The 13117-nt window shown below is 42.3% G+C and overlaps 1 protein-coding gene across 6 annotated transcripts in view; it reads left to right on the top strand.

Annotated features, from left to right (window-relative positions):
* TBC1D22B (TBC1 domain family member 22B) overlaps positions 1 to 13117 on the top strand; it is a 99896-nt gene that overhangs the window by 74585 nt on the left and 12194 nt on the right. For 2 of the 6 annotated variants that reach the window (XM_017658259.3, XM_017658260.3), the window contains exon 13: positions 8072 to 10088. The exons of the other annotated variants lie outside the window; for them this stretch is intronic. In XM_017658259.3, coding sequence (XP_017513748.1) covers positions 8072 to 8200 — 129 coding nt within the window. In that variant the 3' untranslated portion in view covers positions 8201 to 10088. Of the gene's footprint in view, positions 1 to 8071; positions 10089 to 13117 lie in introns of those variants that run through there. 6 annotated transcript variants of the gene reach the window in all.

The following is a 13117-nucleotide window of genomic DNA, read 5'->3' as shown; positions in this document are numbered from 1 at the left end:
CAGTTTGAATCCTGCCCAGGAGAAGGGTTCAGAGGGAACCCTGGGAACTGAAGATCTTACACCCAAAGCAAGCTGGTGTGAGAAAGGGCAAGATTCCTAAACAGGAAAGAGAAAACCAGCCAGTGAGGGCAACTTAACATTGCTGACTCTGAGGGAAACCTGCCAGGTGGCCGAGGTACTTCAACAGGGGGAACAGATGAGTAAGTGTGACTCTCAGGAAGTTTACATACAAGGACATCAGTTTGGAAATTTATTGAGACCAGGGGAATTGTTTTGCTACCTCACTGATTCTCAAAACAGGAGGGATTTGTTTTAAAGTATTTATTTGACTAAGAAAGTATTTTTACATGCCTGAATACACTTTACATTTGCAAAGAATGTTCCTATAATGCTAAGTGAGTCTGGACACGGTGTCTTATTTAATAGTTTATAGTTTATGTGGCCTTTAAGTTCTTTTGCTGTTAATTATTACAAATCCTATCATTGGTTGTGCTTGACTATTATCACTGAGTAATAGTAATCAGCTCTTCTAGATTTCCTTCAAACAGCCTCTTTTTGTTTTGCTTTGTTTTGTTTTTTTAGTAAGGTATCACTGATATACAATATTATGAAGGTTTCACATGAGCAACATTGTGGTGACTACATTCACCCATATTATCAAGCTCCCCCCCCATTACAGTCACTGTCCATCAGCATAGTAAGATGCTATAGAGTCACTACTTGTCTTCTCTGTTCTATACTGCCTTCCCTGTGATCCCCCTACATATTGTGTATGAATCATTATGCCCCCTTCTCCCTCCCTCCCCACCTGCCCTCCTCACCCCTTCCCTTTGGTAACCACTAGTCCCTTCTTGGAGTCTGTGAGTCTGCTGCTGTTTTGTTCCTTCAGTTTGCTTTGTTCTTATGCTCCACAGATGAGTGAAATCATTTGATACTTGTCTTTCTCTGCCTGGCTTATTTCACTGAGCATAATACCCTCTAGCTCCATCCATGTTGTTGCAAATGGTAGGGTTTGTTTTCTTCTTATGGCTGAATAATATTCCATTGTGTATTATGTACCACATCTTCTTTATCCATTCATCTACTGATGGACACTTAGGTTGCTTCCACTAGTTGGCTATTGTAAATAGTGCCAAACAGCCTTTTTTATAGCTTCTTTTCTTTTTGTTCTGTTATGCCCCACTTCTCATCTCACTCCAGTGCAGGCAGTATGTAGTACAGTGGTTATGCACACAAGCTCTGGAGCCACATTGCCAGGGTTCAAATCCCAGTTCAGCACTGATCTGTGACCCTGGGCCAGTTCCTTAATTTCTGTGCCTCAGTTTCCTCATGTATAAAGTGGAGGTACTAGTATGGATCTCACAGAATTGATGGGAAGATTAAGTGAGTTAATACAGAGTATGGCTAAAGCATTTAGAGCCCCATCTGGTAGTGAGTACTGAAAAAATAACCACTATTATAATGTTTATTATCCTTGATCTCCCTCTTACTCTTCCATCTATTGGACATTCTGTAATGGGTTTCCTGGTGTCTTCTCCTTACCAAGTTCTCTTCGGTGACTACCTGCTATCTATTCTTCTCCCTTGTCCCCTTATCTACTTATTGTCTCCCCCTCTCCCCCACTCCCTTATCCCCATCCCCAACCCCATAACTCAGGTTCCTTTTCTGCCATATGCCATTTCCTTTGGGGTCTGTGGGTTTTCAGCAAGTTCCTGGGCCAGGCCTATTTTTGCTCTTTCAGCTCTTCCCAGCTTTTCTTTTGTGAAAGCTATTGCCCCCTTTGCATTAATTTGGAACCGCTCTCTGCTGCATGCCTCCCAAGCTGTGTTCCCCTCACAGGTGTAGTGTTTCATCTGACTGCATGTCATGCTTAGTACTCCCATGAGCTGGTTTTGTAACAAATCTTCAGTTGTTTCCTGCCCAGCAGAGTCTCTTCTGTACCCCTAGATAAAAGGGCCTGATTTGTGATTAACACCTTCTTCCCCCAGCCATAATTATTTGGCTTCTACTTTATTTTTACCCCAAATTTCTAAGTGTTTTGGGCAGGGTTTCCCATTAACAGGATTATGATGGGAGGGGTGCAGTTCCCAAGCTTAACCACCAGGTGGCAGGACGGTTCCTCACAGTTGTGCCTTACTGTCCTCGGGGGAAATGGGGAGGTTAACTGGGCCAGGGGTGGAGTTATTTCAAGGCTTTAGGGAGGTTTCTAGCAAGGCCTGAAGAATTGGAAGTTACAAGTAGATCCTATACCAGAAAAGAATATTCTCTTTTAGAGAGATCAGTTCTTTGTTGTATATGCGATTATGCAAGTGTCTGTAACCATTATAGAAAAATTAGGAATACCAGTAAGAAAAAAGAAAGAAAAAATCAGGTACCTGAAATCTTACCACACAAAGGTTATATGATATATCTCCTTCCAGATATATCACCATACAGATCTACACAAATAAATATATAATGTATGTAATAGCCATTAATAGAACCATTTGGTATACTTTGTTTTGAATCCCTTTACAAGATATAGTGGACTTTCTACAATGTCAAAAACTATAGCTCTGTATCATTTCCCCCAGTTTTGTATTTTTTACACACTATGTGAGTACCTGCTTATATAAAAATTGTGAAAAGTTTAATGAATTGACAGCAGAGTATTCCATTTTACAGTTTTAAATACATTTATTTAATGAAAGATCACTGTGGCATCTGGAGTTTCCTTCCTCGGAATCTCACTATTAGGCTTACATCCCAACTATGCTTTTATTCCCTTTAGAGCTTTTTAATCCCTCTAACATAACCCCATACCTGATTGCCCATTGGAAATATGGAGAAGTTTGTGAAGGGTGTAATTGCTGGGTCCCTTCCCAGGTCTTTAGAACCCAAAATCTCAGGGATGAGGCTTGGGTCTGTGTACTTCTAAGAATTTCTTCAGTCAATTCAGCTTTTGGAGCCTGGTTGGAAGAACTGGCTGTGATGACAGGTGGGACAATCATCTGAAGTCCTAAGAGTTTCACTGAAGCTCAAGGGCCCCAGAATCTTATGTTCTAGATGAAGATAAGCAAGTATCATTCCTTCAGCTCCCCTTCCATGGAAGGCCAGTGTTGGTTCTGAGGCAACGAAGTGTCCTTAAGAAATAGGATGGTGATTTGACCTCACCCAGCAAGCTGATTGAAAATGAGAATGAAATTCTATGTTGGCAAAAGCAATTTTTACAAAAAAAAATATACTGCAATGAATAAATTAAGTTTAAAAATTTAATATTAGTGTTAAGATGGATAGGTAGGTGTAAACTGGCCTCTGAAGGGAATTAGAGTAATTGTTGGCTGTGGATCAAGAGAAGGGCAAGCTACAAGAGTAAAGGACGTTTACTTATCTAGGGTGCATATACAGAAGTCAGGCGTGAATGGAAAAGTAACTATAGTTTATTTTTAATGACCCCTAATTCAAAGTTAGCATTTCCTACAATAATTAATGTAGTCAACAAAGCACAGTAATATAAGCATCACCTTTCTTTGTCACTAATTGCAAGTATTTTCATATCTATTAAGTCATTGCAGATATCTCAAAACATTGTTTATGTTCATTACTACTTTGAAATAGTGGTAGGTATTTAATCTGCCATTAGATCTTGTTATAGAATGTCTTAATAAAGTACATATACTTATATTACAACATCACAGATTTGCTTTTAAAATATTTTGGTAACTATATTTCAGTTTAACTGGTGTCCTTTGTAATACTTTATGTATTTAAAACCATTATTCTGAGAAGGGATCCACTGGCTTCACCAGACAGCTGAAGAATCTGAGGTACAGAAAAGGTCAAGACCTCTATAGTAGAGTCTGCCAAAGTTAGAGTAAAAGTTGACTCCCTGGGGAGGATGCTGGCAAGACGAGGCACAATACCTCTTCCAGTCTGGGTGGGGTGGAGGCACTTGGGGAGAGGAATAGGAGATAGGGGAGAAGAGTCAAAGGGACCAGAGGTCAGGGAGTTCATGGAAAAGGGTATCATATAACATAGGCAACATAAATAAAAGTAAGTTAAGATAGAAATAGTGGTTCTGTTTTTTAAAGCATGAGGCAGACATAGAATCATGGCCAAGACAGAACCCAGAAAGAACTGTTACCATGAGAAATGAGCCCTCCAGAGATGTTCAGATCAACTGAAAGCAGGGCTTTTAAAAGCAATGTTAACATCTGGTTGGGTTGAGTGAATATGGGTAACTGATTGAGTAACTGTCTTGGTTGAATGAATTTCATTAACAATGCTGTGATTTGAGCGGGTGTTTACTGGAGGGTATGGGGAAGAAAGTGGATGCTAGCCACCATGGACAGGGAGTAGGAACGCACAGAGAAGCTTGCAGCCTGCTTCCTTTCTCATTGTGTCTTTTCGGCAGGTTCACCACCATTTTGACTTAAGGCTTTGGGTTCTATTCTCAGGTTTGGAGATCTCAGGGAAAGGGGTACAGTTAAAAAGGTTTGTTAAAGGAGAATACTCAGTGCTGGTGATCTAGGGAAATGAGAATTTTTCTGGAATGCATTTTCTAGATGAATGTTAAGTACTTCTAAAATGTTCATGCCCTATGACCCAGTAATTTCATTCTTAGGAATTCAGTCCAAGGAAATAATCTAAAATATGGCTTTATGTATTTTGAGGCTCTCATTATAATTTTATTGTAGTGAAAACCAAAAATAAGTGCTTAAAACAGGAAGATATAAAGTAAAATTATGTTACAGCTGCATCTTGGGAAGTTCTTTGGCCGTTGAGAAATCTATAAAGAGTTTTTAGTAACAGAGGGAACACTTATGATAATTGCTAAATAGATTCAAAATACCAGCTGTGGAAAATGTGCAGAAAAGGGTCTAAAAGGAAATAAGTCAAATGTTTAAAAGTGGCTTCTTCTTGATTATGAAGTTACAGGTAGTTTATTTTCTACTTCTTTACTTTTTACTAAACAAAACTATCACAGAATATTTAGTGATATTTCTCAAGAAAAGAAAAGTTCTACCACACAAGTAATACACAAAAACTTCATTGTAAAAGTTGAAAGCAAGGGGCTCAAAGATACAGAAGTGGGAAAAAAGTGAAAGTCTCCCATCCCTGGTAACCATTGTTAGTGGTTTACTACTAGCCTTCTAGAATTCGTATATACGTATGTGCATATACAAATATATTGTTGTGTTTTCTCATTTACCTAAGTGGGATCATACTATAAGTATTTTTCTGCAACTTGCTTTTTTTTTTCCTCCTAAGAATGTCTTAGATGTCTTTCCACCTTCATATGTGCAGCCCTACTTCATTTGTTATAGGTGCAGCCCTATATTCCACGATATGATAGCCACAGCTTTTCTAACCATCCCCTTACTGTTGGACGTTTCCCTAGTGTCCTTTGTCCCACGATGTGAAGCAGTGTTGCAGGCAGTGAACACCTTTGTACAGCGTGGGTATTTCCTTAGGAGAGGGACATAGAAGTAGAGTTGCTGAGTTAAAGACCATGCGCATTTCTGTGCTTGTTAAGATGATATAAGCTTATCTTCTATCAAGAACCTAGCATAACAATGGCTTAAAACTAGGCAGTTGTTTATGTCTCTTCAGTGAGCAGTCTATGTGTAAGTGTCCAGGGCTGACCTTGGGGCTGCAGAGCAGCAGGAGCTTGGATTTATTCTACTTTGTTGCTCTGCTACCTTCAACACGTGGCTTTAATAGTATAGTCTAAGATGACTGTTTCCACTTCTCTATTCATATCCATTTTTCTGGGAAGGCAAGAAGGAGAAGTTAAGGGCAGAGCCCAGAAATACACTGTCCCAGAACTGGCCAGAACTTAATCATATTGACCATAAACAGCAGTGTTGTGCTGTAGGCAGCTTTGTGCCCAGCTGAACTTCTGTTACGAAAGGAAGAAATCTGCATAAAAGATACGCAAGACCTTCACACGGAAAACTACAGAACATTGCTGGAGTGTTAGATGAGTTAAAAGCAGGGTTTTTAGAAGTAATCACAGTGTGAGTGGGTGGGTTGTGGGCCATTGGCATTCTGTACGTTACCTTTTCCCATCACTCATCCGTTTTTCTATTTGGTGATTTTCCTTTTTTCTTACTGATTTCTAAGCATTCCCTTTATTTTTTTAAATTTTTATTTCTTGTCACTGAATTTTCATGTTTATTGCAGTCATCCTGATTTACCTATTTGTTTTTTTTTAAATGTTGGTATCATTAATCTACAATTACATGAAGAACATTATATTTACTAGGCTCCGCCCTTCACCAAGTCCCCCCCACGTACCCCTTCACAGTCACTGTCCATCAGCGTAGTAAGATGCTGTAAAATCACTACTTGTCTTCTCTGTGTTGCACAGCCCTCCCCTGTCTTGGTATCGCACTATACATGCTAATCATAATGCCCTCTTTATTTTTACCCGCCCTTGTCCCTCCCTTCCCACCCATCCTCCCCTGTCCCTTTTCCTTTGGTAACTGTTAGTCCATTCTTGGGTTCTGTGATTCTGCTGCTGTTTTGTTCCTTCAGTTTTCCTTTGTTCTTATACTCCACAGATGAGTGAAATCATTTGGTACTTGTCTTTCTCTGCCTGGCTTATTTCACTGAGCATAATACCCTCTAGTTCCATCCATGTTGTTGCAAATGGTAGGATCTGTTTTCTTCTTATGGCTGAATAATATTCCATTGTGTATTATGTACCACATCTTCTTTATCCGTTCATCTACTGATGGACACTTAGGTTGCTTCCATATCTTGGCTATTGTAAATAGTGCAGTGATAAACATAGGGATGCATCTGTCTTTTTCAAACTGGAGTGCTGCATTCTTAGGGTAAATTCCTAGAAGTGGAATTCCTGGGTCAAATGGTATTTCTATTTTGAGTATTTTGAGGAACCTCCATACTGCTTTTCACAATGGTTGAACGGCATTCCTTTTTGATTATGGATGTTAACCTTTTGTCTTTTATAGATGTTATATTTTTTATGGTCTGTTTCTTATATTTTAACTTTATTTTTTTGTGCCTCTTGACATACTGAGGTTTCAAAATTGTGTGTAGTCAAATCTGTCAGTCTCACTGGGCTTTGTCTTGCTACTACTACTTCTCCTATCAGAAAAATAAGATGACTATCCAGGTCAGAAAGAGAGAGAAGGAACACAAAGCAGCAGCAATAGCTTGGGTAACTAAATTACTGAGATCGCCTAGACTCTCACACTCATCGTTTGTTCCAGTATCCACTTTAATGGGCTATCTCCATGGAGCTGTTTGAGGGACCTGGGCTTTGAAAACGGAATAGGATTAGACAGGAGGAGAAAAGAGAAGGTGTCCAAATTGAAAGGAACAACATAAATTAAACCATGGAGACACAAATCTGGCTGAAGGGGACCTGGAAAGATGAGGTGTGTACTTTGGGAACAGTAGGAAATAGCTAGACAGGAGGACAGTTTTTGGATAAGAGGGCAGAGGATAAATACAGTGGTTACAAATGAACATTGGGATAGGAGACTGATGTTAAATGCAAAAGGATATACAGCAGTCTTGCCAATGAAGGTTTTTTAAAAAGGAAGCAAATTAATTATCTAACAAAAGGGAAATGGTTGTGTAAATTAGGGTATAGCCACATGATGGAATACTAACATTGACAATAATCACTTTTGAAGTTTGCATGGAAAGACAATGGAAATTATAGTAAAAAGAGATAATTAAAGCATGTAAAATCATAGTTATGACCACAACGAAAGAAATAGGCATGTGAAAAAAGGCTGAAAGGAGTACTTCAGAATTAGAGGGATATTTGGATGATGGGTGATTATTTTTCTCTTTTAAATATCCTTATTTATCATCATCATTCTCTATTTATAATATTTTTAAAGAGGCAGGTGGTAGTGGATGGGAGAATCAGCAGAGGCTTTTCAAAAGTTCCAGAAGGTGAACCAGGGGCCAAGGGCTCTGTGGCCGCTTGGGAGGAGGGAGGCCAGACCCTCTGGGATGTGTGACCCAGGAGGAAGGGGTCCCATTCCAGGGCCTGCTGGTCCCTTGAGCTGTAGTCCCAGGATGATAAAAGTCCTTTCTGGCATTCCAGGGTCTCCTTATGCTGCTACAAAACCTACCTACGATACACTGGGGCAATGAAGAGATCGGGCTGCTTCTCGCCGAGGCGTACAGACTCAAGTACATGTTTGCCGATGCCCCCAATCACTACCGTCGATAGGTGCTGTCTCCCCGTGGGGACCCAGACTGCCCCCCATCTCTGATGGCAATCTGATCACTGTGGCCACTGTGCGAGCCGTGGACTCCATCCAGGAACCACTCCTGCTGTAAAAAGCTCACATCCGCCACCCAGGTCTTAACTTTATGGCACACCTGTCTACACTCCACGTCTCTGGATGTGTCTCTTGGACCACATCAGTATTCCATGATGTAGATGGGCCCAGCTCTGGGAGAGGACAGAAAAGGAGGTACAGGGTTGTCTGCCCCTTTAAAAGGAACTGGACAAAAGAAGGGGAAGGCTCAGGGTCTCACCTCACACACCATCCCTACATGAACTGGCTGTCTCTTGCCTCCCAGCCCCAACTGAGGCCATTGCTCTTTGTGACATTGTTTATTTGATCACAGGTCAAAAACGCCTTATGTTTCAAAAAGCCCTTGACCCCTCCCCAGCTCCTAGCCCTTCCCCTTCTGCCCTAGTCTGAGCCAGTGAGGGGCAGCTCTGTCAGACCATGGTTCTCAGATGGAAGAGGCACTGATGCTTATAATGCTGGGAAGAAGCCTGCATCCAAGGGCTAGGGATTTTATTTTCCCTGTTCTCACAGACGTTTGTACATGTGCCGCTTCTGTGTGTGTGGGTGTACATACCCATCAGTGTTTAGTTACAGGTCTGAATTTGTCTAGACTAGCCCCTCACAACCAGCGGGGAAGGGCCCCAGTGACCAAGTACACAAGCATCCCTTGAGAAGGATCAGGACAGGGGAGGGAGAAGGGGCTTTTTTTACCTATCCAAACCCTTTTTCCATGATGACCCACTCCAAGATATTATGTGTAAATTGTGTTATTATGTATATGGGTACAGATGTACAAATATATGTCCTCTTTGTAGCAGATATGATTTTATATTTATAATGTGCAACACATGTGAAAGCAATCTAGGTCACTAGCACAGATGAAATTGCCAGGCAGGCAGCTGCAGAGCCTCTGGGTTGGTTTCTGGGGGCCCTGCTGTGAGGGGGGAGTGAGTGGCGGCTGCAGGAGCCAGCGCAGCTGCCCTGGGCAGGTGGAGCAGGCGGAGCGGCTTTGAAAAACGGCTGAGCTGCACAAGCATCAGTGTGTCAGAGATCTCCTGTCCTTCCCTGCCATCTCCTCCCTCCCCAGGCCTTTGTGGAGCCTCTCCCTGCCCCTTCCCCCTGCTCAGCCAGCGGAGATCCCCACCCTTCACTCCTAGCAACCCTCCAAAAGAGGACTACAGAGGCAGAACCCCTCTGCATGTTTTTAGCCCCTGCCTTTCTCCCAAGTCTGGGGAGGGCTTTTGGTTTTACGTTTCTAAGTCAGCATTGTATTCAAGACAGAAGCTGTGACTGACTCATCAGTGCCAAGGAAAGGGGTTTCCTGTGTGTCCTGGGGTTTGGGGTCTCTTCTCAAAGAGAGGCAGCCTGTGTCCCCCGCCTGTCGCCATCACACCCCACACAGCTCATGAGATGTGTGACCCATGTTCAAATTTCAGTGTTTGGTAGTAGACAGGTGTGTGTGTGTTTGGGAGTAGGGGTGGCAAGCAGCCACCATCCTCTTAGAAAGCCTGGCAGTGTCCTCAGTGGGTGACAGCCTTGAGTCTCTGCCAGGGAAGCCCCACCAGCCTGGCCTGTTCCATTTCTCACCTGGAGCTGTTTCTCAGGCATCCTTCCTAACCCTCTTCCTCTTCCCCTTCAGTGTGCCTCAATAGTCTCCTTCACAGAGCAGGGGGGCTGTGACCTTCCCTCAACCGGACTAATTAAAGAAAGACACTTGTGTTCCCAAGTGGTGGTTTTATTTTTTTAGTTTTTATGTTTGTATGGGAAATTGTGGATAAAGTGAAAGAACTGTAAATAAATAGTGTACTTCCTCCTCCACTGCTGGTTTTTCTCCCATGGATTTGTATAACCTGGAACTTAAGGAGTCTCTTCTTCTAGGGTTTTTCTCGCTGATATGAGTAAGTATGGGGGACAAGCTTTCTGTAGGGCAAGCAGGGAACCAACAGGTGAAAAGGCAGCCTCAGAAGATGTCAGAAAACCCTGAGCACTGTGAGGGGCACACTCATTGGTCCAGACTCAGTAAGTGGACACGGGGACATGGAGAACAGCGGAGCGAGGCTTTAATGAGGGTCTTGCAAGATTGGGTGTCTGGTGGGCAGGCATACCTGAGGCCATTGGCGCTAAGTAATTTACTCCCTAGTATGCGAGTCCCTCCCCTGGGTCCTCACTGGCTGAGTACTACAGGGTTCACATTCTTTCCCAGATGTCACCTAAGCCAATTATATCCACATTGGGCCTTCTCTTTCATTTGTCTTAATTTCATTGGTAGGTTTAAAAAGTTCCAACAGGTATAGCCAGGCCCTTACCAATTCCCCCACCCCCACCCCCACTTTCAGCCTGAGCAGCTTTCTGGCATATTTTCCACCACGTGGCCCTTTGTTAATACTTTACTGTTAAAATGTCTAAACTTCCTGGTGGGAGTAAATCACATTTAGGTTTTATGCTTTTTTCAAACAGCACCTACTCTGTGTGGAAAATACAAAAATGAGCAACACGGTTCCTAATAGCTGACATTCATAGAGCACCTTGCTATGTGCCACGTACTGTGATAACCACTTTAGGATCATTTCATTTATCCAAAAGGAGTGTATCATCTAATGGAGGTCATGAAATGGACTACAGTTTCAATGTGCTGGACAAAAGCCTAGAGATATCTAGTTCAGCACCCTCATTGTTCACAGAGGCAAAGCCAACCCAAGGCCGGGAAAGAGAGCATCAGAGTGCGAACCAGAGGCCAGGCCTGCTGGTTTGCCTGTATAGTGTTTTTTCCACCAAATTGTAGACAGCTAAAATGTCTTCAAAGACTGGTCCTCCATTTAGGGTCTTTACTGAGGGTTGGGCTTTGTTTTTCGGTTTTTGGTTGTTTTTTTCTCTTGAGAACTTCACTGTGAACTGTTTCAAGAAAGGCCGTTGACTTCAGTTTTCATCTGCAAAGAAGGGATGGTTTGGGATGGTTTCTGCACCCAGAACTTCTTCCTGGACTCATTTAGAGAGTTCTTGGTTTCAAGTCACTAGGGACTATATTAGGATTAAATTCTGCTACATGTAACAAAACCCAAAAATAACAGTACACGATGTGGGAATTCACTTCTCCTGTGAAAGTCCAAAAGTAGGCAACCCAGGGCTAGTATGGTGAGTCTGTTTCACCAAGTCCTTAGGAACCTGGACTCCTTCCCTAGGCCTTCATAGGCAGGATGGCAGCCAGCACTCCAGCTGCTAGAGCCCCTTCCCAGGCAACAGGGTGGATTCAAGAGGGGACCGAGGAAAAAGAATGAAGGAAATGGGCAGCAGTGTTTTAAAGAAGGTTCCAGAAAGCAGCCCCCTAACAATTTCTCTTACAACTCACAGACCAGAGCTTAGTCCTGTGGTAGGTCACACCTAGTTGCAAGGGAGGTTTTAGAATTAGACTATTCCAGGCAGCTCAAAATCAGGATTCTGTTACCATGGGGGAAGAGAACAGAATTAGGGCTCAAGTAGCAATCTCTACAATAAGAACCTAGAAAAATAAGTTGAAAGTAGAGACCAGGTTTTACCATAAGCATATAGAGGGGCATCTGCCTTCAATTCAAGTGACTGTTCACAATTAACCTTGGAATTTGACCTTTATCATAAAACATGAGCAGCATTTCGACTTGATATTATTTGGACTGAGACCATTAATTGTTCCTGAAGCTAGTAGAAAAAATAAGTAACCTGAACTGGTCTTCATCCAAGAATTCTGTTTTTCACTTACGTAGGAAGTCAAATCTTTTCTGAAATATGTTTGATCATGATTAGAAAATTAATGAAACTATCCAAACTAATCCTGGTATACTCTGACCTGCAATTTATCCAATATTTCTGCAATTTAAATCACAGTTCTACTGAAATGGGCCCTACCTCTGTTTCCATTCATCTGAGGAAGGATAGCGGCACAGATTCCTCAGTGACCTCATTTGCTTCTAGAGCCTCTTGTTGATAGCGTTTGGCTTGTCTTGTGTTGGACTTGGCATGTCAAACAGCTTTGTAAAACTTTGAGGATTGGAGTGAGAAATGAACACCCCGTTACTGAGGCCTTCCTGCCTCCCTTGGGACTTCCAACCTCACTTACTGGTTGGAGACAGTTTTGGAAGCAGTCATAGACACCAAAGAGAGGATTTAGACTTATAATGAGAAGATCAGAGAGTCACACAGAATCAGAACATAAAGCACATTGTCACAAAACCAGAATTATCTGAGTCCGTGCTGACTTGTCCGGATAGCTGCAGCCCACCCACAGCTATAGCAAATCAAAGCATCCCATTATTCATTATTCTGGCAAAGGCTGTATTAGAATTCTTCAAAGCAGAGGACAGATCACCCTTGTCCCGCTGGCTTCATAGGTGGTTTGTAAGCTGTGGCTTCTGGGTGGAGAGTGAGAGTCCCTGCTCAGGATAGCTGCTGTGACGAGTCTGGGAGCCAGGCCCAGAGGATTCCCTTCTACTTAGGGACACCAAACTTGTCTCAATGGTGGCCCCACCCAGGTGTCTGAGAGAGGAAAACCCAGACCTTTTCTTCAAACTGCTTTTCTTACATCCTTGTAATCTATGTCTTTACATTTATATGGGTTTCTTAAACACTGGATGTAGTTGGGTCTCATTCTCCAATCCAATCTGACAATCTCTCTTTTTTAATTGGTGCATTTAGACCATTTATAATTAATACTATTAATAGGGTGGGATTTAGGTCTACCATGCTATTATTTTCTGTTCCTTTGGTTTTTGTTTTTCTCTTTCCCCTTTCCTGCCACCTTTTAGATTACAGCTGACCCTTGAACAATGCAGGGGTTAGGGGTACTCATCATCCCCTGTGCATTGAAAATCTGTGTA

The sequence above is a fragment of the Manis javanica genome, chromosome 16, assembly GCF_040802235.1.
Source record: "Manis javanica isolate MJ-LG chromosome 16, MJ_LKY, whole genome shotgun sequence".
Lineage (NCBI taxonomy): Eukaryota > Metazoa > Chordata > Mammalia > Pholidota > Manidae > Manis > Manis javanica.
This window is presented reverse-complemented; position numbering and strand designations above follow the sequence as displayed.